Source organism: Stegodyphus dumicola, chromosome X2 (genome assembly GCF_044657685.1).
Source record: "Stegodyphus dumicola isolate Sdum_Otavi_A_Nest chromosome X2, ASM4465768v1".
NCBI lineage: Eukaryota > Metazoa > Arthropoda > Arachnida > Araneae > Eresidae > Stegodyphus > Stegodyphus dumicola.
In genome coordinates, this window is record NC_140781.1 from 134012928 (window position 1) to 134032379 (window position 19452).

Here is a 19452-nt window from a genome sequence, read left to right on the forward strand (position 1 = left end):
CAAAATTTGGAGATAAAGTTTTGGACAGACTCAACAATAACACTTCACCGCATAAAAGGATCTACTGTGAATTGGAAGCCCTTTGTTTCCAACAGAGTCAGAGAAATTCAAGCCCTTACTGATCCTGAAAATTGGAACTATTGTAGCGGAAAACAAAATCCACATGATTTACTGACGCAAGGAGAAAAGCTGATAACACTTATAGGAAATAACGTCTGGTGGCAAGGTCTAGTTTGGTTATCCCTTCAAGAACACTCATAGCCGTCAAAATTAGTAACTGGGTTAAGCGAAGATGCGTTAATTGAAAGAAAGATGAAACCTCAAATTACTCAATTATGTTGTACCGTAATACCAGAAACAATTTTAGATGTTGAGAAATTTAGCAGTCTCAGAAGAGTGTATCGTATCATGACATGAATAATGTGGTTTAATTCGAATAAAAGAAACTCTAAGGTATCCAGTCCATTGACAGTATCACAACTGGGTAAGGCAGAACTGTATTGGATTAAATGTATTCAAGAATCGGCATTTAACGCTGAAATAGACAATATAAAATGTGGAAAATCTATCAGTAAGGAATCAAAATTGTATAACCTTAATCCCGAATTAGAGGAAAATGGATTGCTTGTGCTGAAAGGTGTTCAGCACAGTTCTCTGAATTCCAAGAACGAGAAAAACACCCATAGGTACTTCCAGACAAATCAAAGTTTGTTAAGCTGTTGATTATGGATACACATGAGAAATTACATCATTTTGGAGTAGCTACCACATTATCACATCTTCGAGAGAAATATTTTATCATCAAAGGAGGAAGATGCGTGAAATCTGTTCTGAAAACTTGCATAATTTGTTACAAATTTAGTGTTGTTCCAGGTAAGAAAGTAATAGCACCACTACTTAGAGATAGGATTATTGAAACTCCACCATTTGAAACAACAGGCTTGGATTTTGCGGGACCGATTTATATCAAAACATCATCTGGTCAAGAAAAGGCTTATATTTTATTATTTACTTGAGCGGTAATTAGGGCTGTACATCTAGAATTGTTAACAAATTTGAACACTGACACCTTTATTCTAGCTCTTCGAAGTTTCATTGCAGGAAGAGGACTTTGTAAAATAATTTACAGCGATAACGCAAAAACATTTATCAAAGCTGATTCAGCACTGAAAAAAAATTTGAAAGAACATTTCAAAAGAAAAAGTTCTAGATTATTTCTCAAAAAACAAAATAACATGGAAATTTATTGTGCTTGGAGCCTCTTGGCGAGAAGGTTTTTTCGGGAAAAGATGGTTCGCACCGTGAAAACAACATTGAAAAAGGTCTTAATTATTGTGTCTTAATTATTGAAAAAGGTCCTTAGTAGGACATTTTACGTTTGAAGAAATAAAAACGACATTGACAGGCAGTTATCAACTCTCGACCATTGTGTTAGATCTACGAACAGCCTTCCGAACCACAGCCTTTAACTCCAGCCCAGTTTTTAGTAAGGAAACGAATAACATCATTGCCTCATGGAATGCCTGTAATCACTGGATCTGAATCCAACAGAAGAATGCTTACAAACAAATTGAAATACCGACAGCAAGCCATTAACCACTTTTGGAAATGCTGGAGGAAAGAATATTTGTTAGAGCTCCGTTCTGCGTATCGAGTCACTCCATCAGAATCCTCATCATTTAAAGTTGGTGACGTAGTGCTGATCCATGACGAAATGTTGCTGAACCATCTTTGGGAATACGGATGTATTTAGGGTGTTTAGGACGTGATTCAAAAGTTAGATCCTGTGTGCTTTAAACACCAACAGGAATTATAAAGAGACACATTCAATTACTATATAAGTTTGAATTGGACTTAATGAACTAATATTTGAATGGAAAGTCCTAAATATCATTTGCATGTTTTTCATTTATTCATATAATTCATTGGTTATTTTTATTATATTAGATTCCAGCCTTATTATAGTTTGAATTTGAATATTGTTTATCTACCGTATGTAAGCATAATTTAGTGCATTTTATTTTTATCCAAGAATTTGAAATACCTAATTTGAAAGTGTTAAATACTTAACAATTAATTTAGTTTTGTATTTTGAATTAATTATTTCCTTTTAATAATGATGAACAATAGTGATTGTTTATCCGAGGGCAGTGTGTTGTGACTGCCGTTATGCAGCGCTGGAAGCGCATAACTAGACTTTGTTTATTTTTGTAGCAACCCTGTAGTTAAACTCTGTTTTGAAGAATTGTATCAAGAACCGACTGAGTCGGTAACAATGATTTGAACTCCCGTTTGAGCGTAATTTAGAATATTTAAAATTTTGTAAATAAATTTTGTGTGTAGTTTTAGTTCGTATGTGATTTTCACATATTGAAGTGACTTTATTGAACCCTATCTTGTGCGGTAAAAATTACTAACCTGCATTGAAGCGGATTATCAAGGTGCTCTTGCTTCATAATAATTTTTTAAAAATGTCTAGCATTTTTAAAAAATCAGCAAACCTTTCTGTATCTGTATGTATCTCAGTTATGTATTTGATTCTCCTTTAAAATAATGGTCCATCAGTTATTAAGCAACTAAGACTGATGAGTGAGGTAATTCGGCCAGTTACTGGATCCTAACAAATGGGCAGACTGCAAGGCCGTTTCTCAATGTTTTAGTCTTGTGTACTATGAACGCCACCAATCACTTTCCTAAGAAAGGACTCCACGTAGAAAGCATTTCCTCTCTTAAGAAGGTCGCACTTTTCCATATTTGCTTAAGCAAACAGAGAAGGAATAAAATTATTTTACTTAAGTACTTCAATGAACGACGGTGTATCAGCTTAAAAAACTGCTGAGCGCTGTTTTAACTTAATGCATATTGGCAACTTCCCTGTATAAAATTTTTCGGCCTTACGTTACATTGAAGTAAAGTTTGTATTAATATATTATTGGTGGATCGCAACGAATTTTAAAAGAACGAAAAGACATATATAGACGCATCATTTATTTGCTTCAGGTATTTGAGCCACAGAGTTGATTGCACATATATGAAGCACGAAATGATGTTCAAGCTCTAGTGCTCATATTTTACATCAGATTTATGTAAGATTAAGTACAGTAATCTATATTCTATAATTCTGGTAGACGAGAAAGTCTTATTTTACCTACAGTTAATAAACAATTCCACTCTTTAAACTCTGTAATTCATAAAATAAACTTAGTTAGAAAATTATACTGCAACATGAATTGAAAGAAAATATGAGATATAAAAATGATTTTCTTAAACTAGTAAGCAAATCTAGTTTATGTGAAACGAATTTCGTTTTAAAAATTGTAAATCTAAAGCATTTAAGGTAAACAAAAGGACATTTTCTAATGTTCTATTTCAAATAGTCTTCCGAAAGCATTTGATTCATGTTGCGCTTGCATAGTGTGCAGCCAACTTGAGCGTTTAATTCAACTATTAGCGCTAGTCAATGTTTCGTTGACCAAAAATATTGAACGTTTTAACAACATCTAGCTCATCGGCGAACATAAGAGAGTAAGAGAAATGAACTAGAGACTGCGACATTGCATTCAAATTAAGGTTAATTTCTTCTGTGCTGAACCTTTTACCATACCGTACAAACACCAATATCGTGTTTATACATACGTTCTATGTGTGTAATTAGCTCACCAGCGGCCGAGCGAAAAAAGCCGCTGAAACTGGAAGTTCGACCCGGAGTTCCAGTCTGCAGGGGTGTTTTCGTGATTTTTCCTATGTGCGACTTGGATACGAGCTATTTATCCTTAAAAGTCCTTCACGGGGCATCCCTCCCTTGCCGTATAGTGTCTAACGTTGGAGCACGTAATAAATAATAAAATATGTGTGTGATTACGTTTCTTTTGTTTTATTTTCCCATGTTTAAAATAATACTGCTATTGTTACTTTGCCATTTATTAATTAACTTCATCTTGACTTTATGAGCTTTTCTAGCTCTGATAATGGCGCTCCCAGGCCAACTACACAAAGGCCATTTTGAAACTGATAAATTTTGCTAGCAGTGGTTAAGCTAATCCCGAATGGGTCATCTGCCCTGCTTACTAGGCAAAATGCCTTCAAGCACTGGTGTTCTTCAAGAAGTTAAATAGGGCATTTGTCCTCCTGGAATCCATTAAAACGTATTTTTGCATTGATGTATATACAGTATAGTAAATGCGCTTTTCATTGATTCAGTAGTATGTGCTACAATCTACTCGTGAATCTCCAAATTAAATAATTACACAAGCGGGATGAAGCGGGATTCAAGCGGGTTCTTCATCCCGCTTGAAAATTTTCTGTGGGCGCCACTGTTTTTAACATTCCTTAAAATTGCTTCAAATAGTACAGAAAACCATGTCTTTAGACTGCTAACCATCCTTACGATTTGAATTTCATTTATTAATTTACTTAGTCGCCTTTAGTAACATATCACTATGAAGTATAGAGTACTGAGCTTCTTATATATATATTAATTTAATAGAGGAAATTAAAGTTAGTAAACCATATATCATATTTTTACATGAATGTAAGGTTGAAATTAAGTAATGACGAGGATGATGGGTCACGTACTATAGATAGCAGGTCTCTCTCTCTCTCTATATATATATATATATGCAATATTTTGGCAGCCGGGCACATGAGTGAAGCTTGGCAATCTGGTCACATCAGAATTCTGGACATTGTTGTGGCTGAGCGTCAGAAGGCATCCAATCACGACACAGAAGGATTTAAATTTATAGGAACTTATCTTTATTCAATTCAAAAGGCAGCAGGTTATTATTCTTTATTAAATAAGATTAACTTTAAATTCACTGCGTAATAGTATTCAAACAAAGGGAGGCAGATGAGAAGAGCAGCAGCATAGGTCTTAATCCTTTGCGGCACCTAAAAATTTCCTTCTGTACGCACAGAAAAATTTGATGAAAAATAATTTATAGATTACTATAGGTTACTCTGAACCTTCTTTATTTATAGTAGATGGCAGCTCAACACAAACAAGTCTATATATTTTAGCCATGTTTAGTTTTTTAAGACCCTCATTTTTCAAAGAAATCGTCCAGATTTTTTTAGGGTATAAAAGGAATTGTTTGAAAAGAAATGTCTATGTTATTTTTTGGCTGTATACTAATCACCTTATTCTATATTAGCTTTAAATTTTTACCTTGAAATCTTGCCTAAAATCAAACGGCGAACCCTAGGCGTGCCCAGACCGGGCTCACCGATAATCTAGGACAACTGAAAGTCTGTATTCATTGTTTCTCCGCATCTCATCGGTCAGTTCATTGACAACAATGCTCGTTTCAGCACACTTTTCGAAACTCTATTCAATCAGTGTGCCACTTTGGGCACACCCACAGAATTAAAACGATTAAGTGTTATCTTCACAAAATTTTACTTGTGTACTCCTCTGGGCCTAATTAGACTGCCTACCCTTTTTTTTTTTTATCAAAACTCCGACTTTAAAAGGTAGCGAGCCGGAAAGAGTTAATAGAGGGAAAAAGCGGTCTCTCACACAAAATGGCGCGAGTTCTTCATTTATAGAAGCGGTTACGTAATATGCTCGAATGTTCTTGAAAGTACTGGTCTAGGGAAAGATCCTGAAATTGCGGAAAGTTAGAGGTTGCTTGTTCGCATAGAGCAAAGCCATGTTTTTATATTTTACACACAGATATATATTCCTGACTTGCTATTTATAGTGCTTGACCTATCAACTTTATTTTATGGTGACGTCAATTTTATTTTATCTTTCTTTTAATTATTTAAATAATTATGTAGCATTCTGAGCAATATTATATTAGTATTTTAATTAATTTTTACCTCATTTCTGATTTGTATATTAGTTCTAGTTGTTCTATTTCATGTCTCTCTTGACTGTGGATATAATGATATTTTAAGAAACATTTGACGCAGATTTGCTTTCCATTTACTTTCATGGAGTATAAATATTGCTTTTGATTCTGAATTATTAACAAAACTTCTCTTGATTCTCATGGTAAGTGTGGAAGCCAATCGTATAAAAAGTTTACAGAAACTAGTGAACTAATCGATAATTTAGGGAACGAACCTTAATGAAGTATTTATGTTTGGAGTTATGAAGCAGCAATAAAAATATTTGCTTTTACCTGATAGACAAAGTCTTCGGTTCAACTTTCAATCAGTGGATATTTGCAAGTTAAATTGTTAACCTTTGTCTTGCGAAAAAATGATTTTGCAGCCGAAGTAGAATGCCATAAACAGCGACGTTGTTTAAAACCTCACGGAATTTCGGACACCAGAAAAACAGATTCCTTTCTTTGCATTGGATGTAGCTTGTTAGTATTCGTCTTCATTGTTCTACGACTAAGCATCACAGTATAAAAAGTATTTGGAATACCTAACAAACCATCCGACAAACTTTATTTAATGCTACTATGCTACTGAAACTATATTACCTTTTAATCGTTTTTATTAATTTGGAAATGTCTGCAGAACATAATCTTAGACTTAATAAAAGCTTACGTGATATACGATGAACTTAAAAGTTTTTAAATTTTTATATATTCACTCGAAAGTTACGGTCAGTTGTAGTCGGGAAAATCCTACAGTTCAGATAATAATTTGATGTAGAAATCAGTGATGTAGGTCGTTTAATTAATGTTTGCTTCTCTGTATAGTACAAATTGTACGCAACGTAATAGTAAACTCATTCGGGTACCGTGTATCCTGCAAGTGTCTGATCATGTAAAGATTTTCACTCTTGTAAAGATTCATCTTAAGTATCTAATGACAATAATTATTAATTTGTAATAATTAATTTCCTGTAACATTTTACAATCACTGCTAAAAACCATAAAGATGTATTTGAAAATTTTGTACTTAGCTCCTTACGAAGTATAAGATTCCTCCAGCGTATATCGTTGTGGTAGTATATTCAGTTAACAACTGTAATGTATCAGGTATGATTCTCTCTACATATATTTATTTGATTTTTCAGTTTATAGCTTCGATACCTGATGTTTTTTACAGTAGTACTAGAAATAAAACGTGGTGGATGATAACTACTTACCACTCTGATTTGGCACGTTAGCTATGTCTGCTCTCTCCGGTCGCCTTTTAAGTGTATATGTATTGAAGTGGAGAGATTGCAAGGAATAAACTCTTTCCTTCTGAGCATACCTTTGTGGCGTACGGGTTAGAAACCGACTAGCAGCTGTATAATTCATCTTTCGATTCCCGTGATAATAGAGCTCCTACCACATATTTACCGCTCAGAAGAAGGCAATCTTATGAAAATATTTACAGCGATTTTATTTTAGTTTTAAATATCCGCAACAATTTCTATTATATTTTTCTTCGGTTATGCCCCTTCATAATTTTGGTAAATAATAATCGTTGCCCTGGAAGTATATGAGATATTTCCCAAGTTCTAGGAATTGAGTTCTTCTTCAATTTTTAGAACTTTGAAAACATCCCACGAACTTTCAGGTGGATTCTTATCATTTAACGAATTTATGAAGTTTCCAGAGTTCTAGGAATTTAGCTCTAGTTCAGTTCCTAGAATTTATAGGCAATGCTATTGGCCAGAAAGAAGTTTTGACATGTTTATGCAGTTATTCCATATAACAGTTTAGTCCAATTCAGCTTTTGACTGATACAGACGCATGTTTGTAGTAGTCTTTGCAACCATGGATGAAACGAAGAGCATTTACTTTCTTTTTATGGGAAAAGGGTATGAAAAATTAAACAGCTGCGAAGAGTATTCTGTTGCCACACCTATTCCTACATTTCCATGATGTGTTCCATTTCATCATAATCATGCCATAAGGAGAGAGATGAGACGTGAAAATGTTCTTTGGAGACGATTTAAAAGGTTAATTTACTGTCTGGAACAGTGTATCCAACGGAATGGTGATGACGCTGAAAAACTGCATTTTAATATTGATGAAAACTGTCAAAATAAAAAAACTGTACGCAAATTCCTAGAACTTTGGAAACATCATTTGTAAAATATAAAAATAAGTGTTAAGGAAATTTTCAAATCTTTGGCTTGCTAGTTAAACTTTTGTTAAAAGCGTCCTTCGTCCACAAATTGAGCCTAAACACCTTCGCCTAACGAAAGCGTTTTGTCACATGGCTCTATAGTACTTCTCAGAAACGAAGTAGTCTTTAAGATAGGCATTTCAATGTGTGTAGCAAATAAGCACATTTTGCTGCCTTGCAAATTTGATTTAAATTTCAGTTGCTTTTTTTAACTAGATTAATATACCTGAAAGGCTATTCTTTAATTATTTCAGGGATGTTACCCTTGGGAACTGTCCAAATATAAGTTGTTTGCTTAGTTCTATTCGCTTTCCTGATATTTCAAGTAAAATTATTTCTCAGTTAGTACTACACCTTATGCCACTGATGGGAGCAATTTATACTTTTCCAGTCAGCGTTTTGAAAATTCTTTTCGAAACTGAAAACGCATAACATACATAATACAAAAGAATAATGTGAAATATAAAGTGTGAAAATTTCTTAGGCATGCAATGCCTAATTTAACACATTGCCAGTAATATATGTACTGAATGAATAAGAGACAGAGGTTGATTATTATAGTATGGTTTAAATCAGGTATTCATATAACTGGATGATTAGATATAATCTATGTTTTACACCTGAAGTAGCTTTGTCAAACAAAAGTTTCGTAAAATATTTTTACATCAGTTTTAATATGCCTTTATAACGTTATAATATTAATTAATATATTTCAAGTGAGTTTTCTCTAGATTTCTTTCTTTATACAGATGACATTAAAATAATATTCGAATCAATTTTCGAGTAAATTACTTCGTGAAAATTATGTAGCGAATTTATAAATATATGTATGTTGTGATGTAGCCGTTCCTCAATAGACACTAATGCCGGCTAGCTTTGAAAGGATTTATTAACAGAGCACACAGGAACTGTTACAAACAAAAGAAATATACATAAAAATGAAGCATATACCAAATGGAACATCAAACAGTTGAATAACAGAAACATAGTAAACTAACATCATGGCGGCTGGAGTTCGACTGACGTTTTTTAATATCGCCACGAGATGGCGTTTAAATAAAATAGTTCGGTTACAGTTCATGAGTTCATGGCGTGAATAAAATAGTTCAATTACACTTAAATAGGTCTGTTACAATGTATGTTAATCATCATGTGTAAAATGTTCTGCAACATCAATATTTTTAGCAAATAAATAAGATCGTAGTTGCAATAGTAATGTTTAGCTGAAACTAAGTTAATTAATGTTAAATTAATTATGATATTCACTTGAGCGTAGTTTTAGAAAGTAAATAATAAGAGTACGTATACTAAGTTTAAAATTAATTCATTACAGTAAATTCAGGTCATGTCTCCTTCCCTTTAATGTAGATGACTTAAGTCTTTGACAAGATTAATTTATTTTTCGAAATGTAAATTTCGAAAATTTTTCAATATTTCGAAATGTAAATTTTAATCAGTATTACTAATACGTCAGAGAAGTGTAATGTTAGCTTATTTAATGTTTGATATAGGAACTGAATGAACATAATATTGAAGTAGAGCCAGATTTAATAGAAATTCTTAGATGCACTAATAATAAACTAAAATAAATAGTTTTCCAAGGTTAAACGCTACTTACACTATATCTGATATCCATTTGTTTCTCAGAAGGTTTTTTTGCTTTTCTGAGAAATATGTAAGTCCATAAAACAGTTGCTTTGATTAACTGTTCAATATAAGATTGAAAAAGCTAACAGAATTAGAAATGGAATCTGGGCTCTGAAGCCTAATATCAGATTTCATCCTTTTTGTCATATATAGTTCTTCCGCTTCGTTTCTGCTGAGTATAGAGTTCGCTACAAAAAGCGTATTATTTCTAAACTATGATGAAATAAATGATTTATTATTTTATGACCTTTCTGTTTAGCTTTTATATCCCTGAAAATTTAATAAGACACCAATACTGTGTTCAGATTTTTGCATTTTCTAAAAGCATCGCCTGCATTTTCGTCTTTCTTTATTATGTCACCTCCTATGGATAACAGCGTTTGTATCCTCTGCTGTGTTAGAAAAACCAGACCCTTTTGGTTATTATTCAAATTTATTCACAGAAATATTTTCGCGGACTGACTGACTATGTAAGCAATATATTTATTTATGATTCATATTAATATGAAAACCATATTCATAAAAACATTTTTATGCGCTAGCGTTTCTCACTTAATGAGTACTTTAATGCTGGTTAAATGCATAAAGGTTTTCGTCTCGATTTATAAGAAACATTATTTATTAGCTGTTAGAATATAATACTAAAACCTCTATTCTTCCTAAACTTTTATGTGCAATTTGTTTTAAATCTGATATAAAATGCAAAATATTTTCTGTTTATAATCTAAGAAAACTACCTTGATTCTTATGACGATTTAGCACTTTTCGGTGTTAAGAGAGCTGTCGATTTTATGCACTATAAATACATCAAACCTCGACATAAATGTATTGCTTGAACCTTTCTAATTTGATATTAATTTTTTAACAAGAACGCAGTGATTTAAAATTTCTTTATCCTTTAATTTTTTTAACAAGAACGCAGTCCTTTAAAATTTCCTTACATTTTCTTTCCTACACAGTTTTTGATATTTCCCTGTACGTTCCAAACAAAAATGAAAAGTTAATAACAAGGGAATTATGAATTATTCTTTACTTGTTGAACAAAAGTATAAGGTTTACTATCAACATTAAAAAACATAAACCATACTTTTCTATGAAATTTTAATTTCTGTATATTATATAAAATTGAAAGCTGTATTTTATGCGTTAAACTGTCTCCTAATAGTGCTAAATCGTAAGGCAAAGCACAAACACGTGGCCTCTAAGGTAACTAAAAAAAGTCACATTTATTTATGTCAGGTGAGAATGGCAACCCAGGAGAAAACAAGACCAGTCCAACAACCAGGAAATGTAACCTCAAGAAAATGGGGAAGAGAGCCCCTAAATGTTAAAAGTAAAGCTCTTACTGTTTTCCCTGTAAACTGCAATTTCTATACGTACACTGGTCTCAAACACAAGTTGCATGCGTGTCGAATGCAGCATTTGAAAGCAGCTGATGAGCCAAATTTGTTAAGCTAAAAAATTTATTAAACTAAATATTAAACTTTATTTATTAACTATTGATCAATCATTTATAAAAAGTAAAATAATGACTCAAAAGAAAACATTCCACTTTGTACTTTCTGTCTCCAATTTAAAGGTTGCTGGAAAACGTTGCTGTTGATTACACTTTAATTAAAATATATTGATAATTAAATATTAAATTCTCAAAGTTGTAAAATGTTGGATTCATCGTTAAATAATTTGCTTTTAACTGAAACTAAAAATAAACTAATTACGAAAACTTACCAAGTGGAGCAGAATTTGGGAATAAATAATTAAAATCTATTTTCTTTCTTTTATTTATTAAATTTTTTTCGTACAGGAAAAATGAATATATTTTGTAAGTAAATAATTATAAACTTCTTTATATTTTACTACAACTGTTAGCTACACCACCAAAATGCGTTTCGATTTAGTAATTTTTTTAATATCGGAGAAAAATGACAGGAAACTATTTTAATCACAAATTATTGATGCTTATCGATCAGTCTGATTGTTTTTTATACTTATTAAATTTCAGCTGTGAAAACATTTGTTAATATATAAATGTACTTCCATACAAATCAATTAATCTTATTGAAAAAAGGATATTTATGTTCTGATAAGTGCACAAATTATTCAATCAAATCTCTATCTTGAAATCATTGAATAAGATTTATGTCACAGTGCAAATTAACGAGCTCTGTTTGTAGGTTTTCTGGGGGGTTACTCATGTTCGCTTTTACTGGAAATGAAAATAATGTAAAAAAGGACTCACTTCAAATCTTAAGCCTTCCTTCAAATTGTTGTCATGCTATTAAGGTCATAATAATGCTATTGATCTTAGGGAAAATATATTCGTGAGCCACATAAAATTGCATCGGGGGCCCTACTTTTAGATCACTGCGTTACACTATTAACAGGTCACTCCACGAAAGAAAATGCCCCATAATGGTAAAATATACAACTTAACGATGAGAAATAATGTCACACTGAGTGTAAACTTGGAGCAATTCTTTATCCATGCTTTTGCTGTAGTTACGATATAAACATTCGAAACACATTAGGAAAGCATAGATCATCGTGATTTCTATCTTATAAAAAATTTAGTTATTTTGAAAAGTGTTCAAAATTTACTTTTTTCAAATCTGTATGAAATATTCCTTAAAAATCTAGATTAATATAATTAATATTCCATATTTGCAGAAAATACCATTTTTAAACAATGATAAACTTACATCTAGAAATACTCCTTCTAGTTGGTACATCTGGCCAGAAGGACTGTCACCTGGTAAATATCTGTAGAACTCTACATTATCTTTGTACCATTTCACCGAGTAGAGTTCGTCTTTCTCCAGATCATAACCGCAGTGTAGCAATACTGGTTCGCCGTTTAAGACAAATCCAGGAACACCCAAATATGAAAATCGCACGGATACGCAATCTGGAAATAAAATTGGTTTATTGAAGAATTTGAAATCTTTAATGCATTATAATTAATCATTGTGGTTAAAAATGTACGCTCAGAATGACACATAATAACACATTTCATGAACCTTTCAGTAATACATTACGAAAAGCGTTTTCTGCGTAACAAATATTTATATAGTATTAAATGCTGACAGTAATCAATATATATATACCCTCGTCTACAGTGCAAAGACTGGCGGCATCCTAATTGATCAGCTAATTAAGAAACACCTACCAGTCTATTCAAATCATACACAAGACTTCTAAAATAGGCCCACCAGCGGCCGAGCGGTAAAGTCGCTGAACACTGGTAGTTCGGTCTGAGGTTCGAATCCCGCGAACGGGCTGGCTGCATGGGCGTTTTCGTGGTTTTCCCCATGTGTAACATGTATACGAGCCAGTTTACCTTAGAATGTCCTCCACGAAGGCATCCCTCCTCTTAGGCAGATAGCCTTAGTGCGCTTTACCATAATTAAACACACACACACAACCAAGATTTCTAAAGTCATGATGCGGATTCTCTCCTAAATTTAAAATATTTTGGTAGCATGCTTTTCAAAAGTTATAAAAGCATCACATCATTGAGACTTCTTATAGAACTCTTTTATTAAAATAGCTGTTTTTGATCGCCGCGTTGTATTAAATCTTTCTTATTTGATATTATACAAGAATATTACGCTTGCATATTTTTATCACAATTATGGAATATCAGTTATGGCAGCTTAGTTCAGACACTGATTATTTTATTCTTAAACATAATATTTAAACAGTATTGTTTACTTCTTAGATTCGACGACTGATAAAACAACATGTAAGTAACTTTTCTAAAAATTAAATCTACAAAATTTCAATTATGCAGACTGGCCTATTCTTAATTTTGATGTACGATGAGTTTTTCTTCCATTAGTGATTTCGAAATCCTAAAAGTATGTATTTTTTAATTTGTGGTTTTAATGCTATATAAATGTCTACTGATTTCTGAAAAAAATTAAGACACGTTTACTTTTTGAGATTTTATTAATCCAGTTAATTAATATAAAACAGCAAGTAGCTGAATGAATAAATTCCTTTTTTTAAATCGTCTTCACATTTTTTTAAAAAATTCTGTTGTGGTCGAGCTTAAATATTAAATACATATTCGTATTCAGAATTAAAAAAGAGAAAAACATAAATATTTTTTATGTCGAGCTTCTTCAGTCAGCTTTTTAGCTTAAAACTACAAATTTTGCAATTGTCTTGTTTTTATGTAGCTTTATTATTATTGTCAGAAACCTGCTGTTCTATACATTTTTATTAAATTAAATAAATACCTTGAAAAAGTTCCAAAATCCTCAATATTTTTTTAATTTTTTGTTATTTTGAATGAATGCTTTAAAAATTTTTGAGTGCATGTATTTAAACCTTATTTAAAACATTTTTAACTAACATTGATAAACCATTTAATATTTTGGTAGCAGAAAGACATTTAATTAGTTAAGCGGATTACAATCGTTCTTATGATACAAGATGCATTTTAAAGAGTTTCTGGACATCTTACTTTGGGGCGAAACACTTAAAAAATGTACCTTCATTTAGGTAGAATTAGTATCTCAGTAGTTAATAACTATGCAGGGTATTTAACTGATCTTTCTTGGAATCCAAGAAAGTGATATTGGTGCTTTAATTTATTTAAGAAATAGCTGGCTGTAGAACATTACTTTTTGGAATGCTTATGGGTAATTTAATTTTTAAAAAAATCGAACAGCCACTTTTTAACCACTGTGTTAAACAATAATTAAGGAATTCGTAAAAATCCTTTCATCTTACAACGAAAAGTATTTTATTCTTAAATAAGTCAGAATGAGCATTGCTCTTGCATTCAAAAGTATTTTACTTCAGAGACAAGCATAGCTACATGGAGACATTGTAGAATGGATTGATAACAATTATTCAAAATGCATTAATTTCTCATCATTTCTATTCTACTAGAAATTTATACCAAAAGAGCCTTTTCAACTGGAAGAGAAATGCATTCAATTTCAGGAACAAAGTAAAAATTTTCCTTACGTATTACATAACTAAGCAGACATAACTAAATATCTAGAAAGCACCGAATTTTGGCAAACATATGCATGATAATTCTTCAACTTGAATAAACAATATCGCCACTTTGTCTGCATTCTTTCTGTTGTATTCCAAGTTCCAACATTTTTGTAGTTGAATGGATAAATTACGGTGTTTTTTGTCTTAATTTTAAAACACGCGTATATGGTATTTGTCTGCAGTGGTAGAAACAGCGACAAATTTCCGTTGGGATACAGTATTTTGCACAAAATGGCTTAAAGTTCAGAGCGAAAGAAGCAAAAATACACATTCGTAAATAGGTTCTTTGATTGATTTTCTACATAAATACCTAATTCAGGCGCAACTGCGATTTTAAACCATCATTCTCTTCCTTGTACAAATAATCACAAAGCTGCGCCATGACCATGCGTAAATAGCTAAAACAAATGGCGAACAGAAAACGGATTATTTAAGAATTAGAAAAGTGCCTAATGTTTACTGGAAGGTGGGAAGTGTGTTTTTGGAAGCTTATTACAATCACATTCAAAACTAAAGTTTTGTACAATGTATAAATGCCCTTTTCCTAGAATTTCTTAATTCCGATAAAATATTAAGCGATTTTTATACATAATTTTTAATAATCACAATCATCCACTTCACTCCGAAAGCATAAGCAGTCTGGTCAATTTTAAAGTTAACAAAAAGGCTCTACATCAAGCCCTACTTCATTTTTTACATCAACCTGCAAAATGGTGTTTCTGAGTTTCATTCTCAGGGTATATTTCTCTCAGCTAAGTGTTCGTGCGTGAGTAGCCGACTTAACTGAAATTCCCTAGAGGTATAAGAGTGGCCTTGTAAAAAAGCTATCTTTGTTAAATCTTTACCAATGATATCACGAAAGTCTATTATGGGCAAATATTCAGCACGCGATCGACCTTTTAGAGTCTTTATTACAGCACGACACATAAAGCTAATTGCCATATGTTTATCATACGTTCGTCTGTGAAGTTTAGCTTTGAAATGGAGAACAGTTTTTCGAATGTAAATACTAATACTATTAAATTTTATGCAGTTAAATAGTACGAGTACGAATTATGTTATTATGCATGATTCGATTAAAAAATTATAAATAAATAAAATTGATCTCTTTTTAGTGTAAACACCAGAATTTTTTCTTCTGAAAGAAACAAAAGAAATCCTTAAAATATTAATGTGTTCTTTCACTTGTATTAAATGTCTGCAAATATATTTTGGATGCAAATAATAGCATAATTAATTAATTTTGAATTTATCATGAAAAATGCTTAGCCATTTTAAAGCATTTTGTAGGATGTACTGCTGCCATTTTATAATAGCACCGTATAGTAGTCCTTATACAATAAAAAAACTCAGTATTTATGTAGAACAACGGAAATATAAAGTAGAAATGATGGAAAACACATTTAGCAGGTACTTACACTTTTTTTATCGAAATTAAAATAAGGACAATTGGCTCTAGTATTCTGTAAGTCTACATCGATCGAACGGAAAAATACTTAATAATAAAAGTTCAATATGTATAGTAATAACCACAGACAATTATCAAATAAGGACCTTGAAGTTAAAGACATGAAAATCTTTATTTCTGGACTAAAATATGTACAAAATCCGATTGACAATAAGTCATCAAAAACATCATAATCACACTGTCTGTCTGTAGCTTTCACACATAGCTCTCAGGAATTGGTTTCTAGGAGAAGAAAAGTTTTTTCAAGCTATGAAAAGTCTCTTTTGTTCGATATGTCGATACGTTCACTACTTTTAATCTCGCAGCACTATGGCTTGCGCACATACTAGGCTTATGATATTACAGTAGACGACAGTCTCTCAATTCCCAGGGCTTGACAATGGGATCAGTTCTGAACGTCCGCCAATGGGCTTAGCTGGAACTACAATCTAAGCATAACTGTCCAGATGTGTGTCAGCACACTAAAATTCGATACCTTTATAATATTCAAATTTTGTTGAACAGTCTAGCTGCATGAGGGTTTTTTCTTCTTTTTTTTCATTTTTCCCTTGCGAGAGACGTATGAGACAATTTCCATTAACAAGTTCGTGCCAGAGTAAGTGTACGAAACTTCCCCCAAAAGCCACAACTCGAATTTAAAGAAAGAACGTCATAGATATTGACTTTTCTTTCCAAATTACATTGCTTAGCGCAACAGATTCTTGTTGTATTGAAATTTTAGCATTACTTTCTTCATTTATATCACTAGACGAATATTCAGAATCATCTGCAAGCGAAGCAAGTTCTTCTCCTCAGAAGAACTGAATTCACCCATACACTCATCTGATTAGGAATTTCTTAACACTATGTTGTTCTGCAGCGAGAAAAATACAAAAGCAATCATATTTACTGCACCCTGAAGAAAGTATCTATAATATTATAAATATTGTAGATTGTAGAAATGTAGCACAAGAGAAAGAAAGGCAGCAGAACTTTGATTACCCGATCTTCGACAAGCCGATATGAATGTAGAAATACAGAAATCGAAATTGGTGTTTAATGTTTCAATAAGTTAAATTCTTTTGTTACTCAAAATATTGTTTTACTTCTTCTAGATTCTGTGTAATGAGATCGATCGTATACCATGATGAATATTAAAGAGACCATCATTAGTTTTGCTCTGTGAAATTCGATAAATTTCTTCACAAAAGTGTTTATAATAGTAATTTTAGTAGGCTATAGATTTGTGTAGCATGCCTGATGAAATGAACTACAGAGTACATAGGCCAAACAAAGGACTATAGTATATGTTTCCAGTTTCTGCTACTACGTATTAAGTATCTCCATTTATTTCTAAACCATGAGTTTTTTTAATGCTTCCCACCAGTTTTTTATTCTTGTTATAATTTTTATAATTATATGCATAAGTAATTATATTAAAACTAATTAAGTAATTATATTAAAATTATATTAAAATTTTAACATTTCGGGTTCGTTGATAATTTACATTGAGTACACGATATTTTGTTTCGTGTTAAATATTAATGTTTAACAGTTATATTTCATTCTATTAATTTGCAATCATGTCGATATTACGTGCTATTAATTTTAATTTCAATTAATAATGGATAAATTGTGCGTATATTAGAAAGCCCATATATTAATTTATTTGCATGTAATACAGTATTATTAACAGTATAGTGCATATTTTTTGCTAAACTTCTTACAAAATATATCAATTGCAATTTCCTTCCGTAACTAATTTCTAGTAAACGTAATTTCTTAGAAGGTAATCTGAATAGAAAATCTGTCGAAAAGTTAATATGTCAAAACAATAATTCATTAAACTTCTGTATAACCATTAAGGAAATGCTTTTTTTTTTCAAAACACCTATATTTTTGAGCAAATAAAATAATATTTAAGTTGTGTAACTATACTTAAGAATGATGATGTATATTAATATCCGAAATATACGTACAAATAGTTTAATGTCTTGCAAGCTCTTTTAGTATGAATATTCCCTTGACCTACCAGCACCTAATTAGTGTACACTGAGAAATGTTGATTTAATTCGTAATAATTAAGAGACTGCCAGTCTATTGCAATAACACATCTTATTTCACAACCTGCTCATTTGTACTTTCTAGGATTTGCATTTGAAATTCGGGATTTCTAAAACAAGACTTTAAAATTAAATTAAACGGTGTGAAGATATACGCCCAAGGCAACAACTGTAATCAGTGTCGAGGGAAATTAGAACTTGTCTTCTGCTCTAAATTTAAACGGATGCTGCTGAATTAGACCAATTAGAAGCAAGACGTGAATTTAGTCAGCCGTTGACTGTGATAAATATCTGAACTCATCATGTATCAGTTTAAAATACGAGTTTAAACTTTACCGTATTTATCCATACGATTGTTGGAATAGGAAAACGTTATGTTACAAAATGGATACATTCTAGAAAAATGGTTAACTTTTTTATCACTTTCTGGAAGGATTTGACTAATAAAAAATGAAATAATATTCCAAACTCTTTATATATTTCGTTAATTCCACTGAAGAACTATTTCATAGTTATAAGCCAAAAATCTAACTTAAGTTTCGGGTACTTTCCACAAATCATGTCACTCCTCTCTTATTGGACTACATATTTACAAGTAATTGTTTTATTAATAGGAACCTCTCCAGTACTAACACAGAATACTACTGTTAGTTATACTAAGAATAAATCCTTTCATCAGAAACGTCTCGACTATTTGACACCCTGTTTGTCTAAAAATGCATAAGTACTAATTCAATATTGGAAAAGATTTTATTCTTTTCATTGAAAGAGCGTGAGAATATCTTTCGGGAATATTTTATCTAAGTTTTTACTAGTTAGATAAGAATTTTCTCATAAAAAATACCCGCTTTGGAAGTCATGTTAATCAAAATCTTCTGAACTATTCGGCAAAATTCACGTTATCTTGTAACAGGTGAGAGGGAGACGTGAAGATAAAAACGAGAAATTCTAAGCTCTGAAGTGTGGGAACTATAAAAGTAAAGAGACCAGGAAAGTATTGGAAAAAAGAAGCAAGGATAAAACTCCCACATGAACCGAAAGCGTATGAAACAGTATGAATATTCAATCTAAAGAAGCACCAAAATTTTTTAATCTCTGAAGAAAAATTGCAAAAACAAAACAGTGAACTAAATAGGGAGTCGATAAACAGCTCAATTGGCACTCGTAATTCTCTGACGAATGAAAATATTCCTGTTTACTGCCATGTTATGTTTTTTTTTTCATCACAAAGCAAATCGGTATTATTATTTGTTATAG

The 19452-nt window shown here is 31.8% G+C and overlaps 1 protein-coding gene and 1 long non-coding RNA gene across 2 annotated transcripts in view; one reads left to right on the forward strand and one right to left on the reverse strand.

Annotated features, from left to right (window-relative positions):
* The window catches only part of LOC146992916 (uncharacterized), a 649284-nt gene that overhangs the window by 552471 nt on the left and 77361 nt on the right, over nt 1-19452 (forward strand). The gene's annotated exons all lie outside the window — the stretch shown is intronic.
* Nucleotides 1-19452, reverse strand: part of LOC118190620 (pregnancy-specific beta-1-glycoprotein 11-like) — a 132561-nt gene that overhangs the window by 46340 nt on the left and 66769 nt on the right. Inside the window, exon 2 of the mRNA XM_085809132.1 lies at nt 12372-12577. Coding sequence (XP_085665258.1) covers nt 12372-12577 — 206 coding nt within the window. The remainder of the gene's footprint in view (nt 1-12371; nt 12578-19452) is intronic.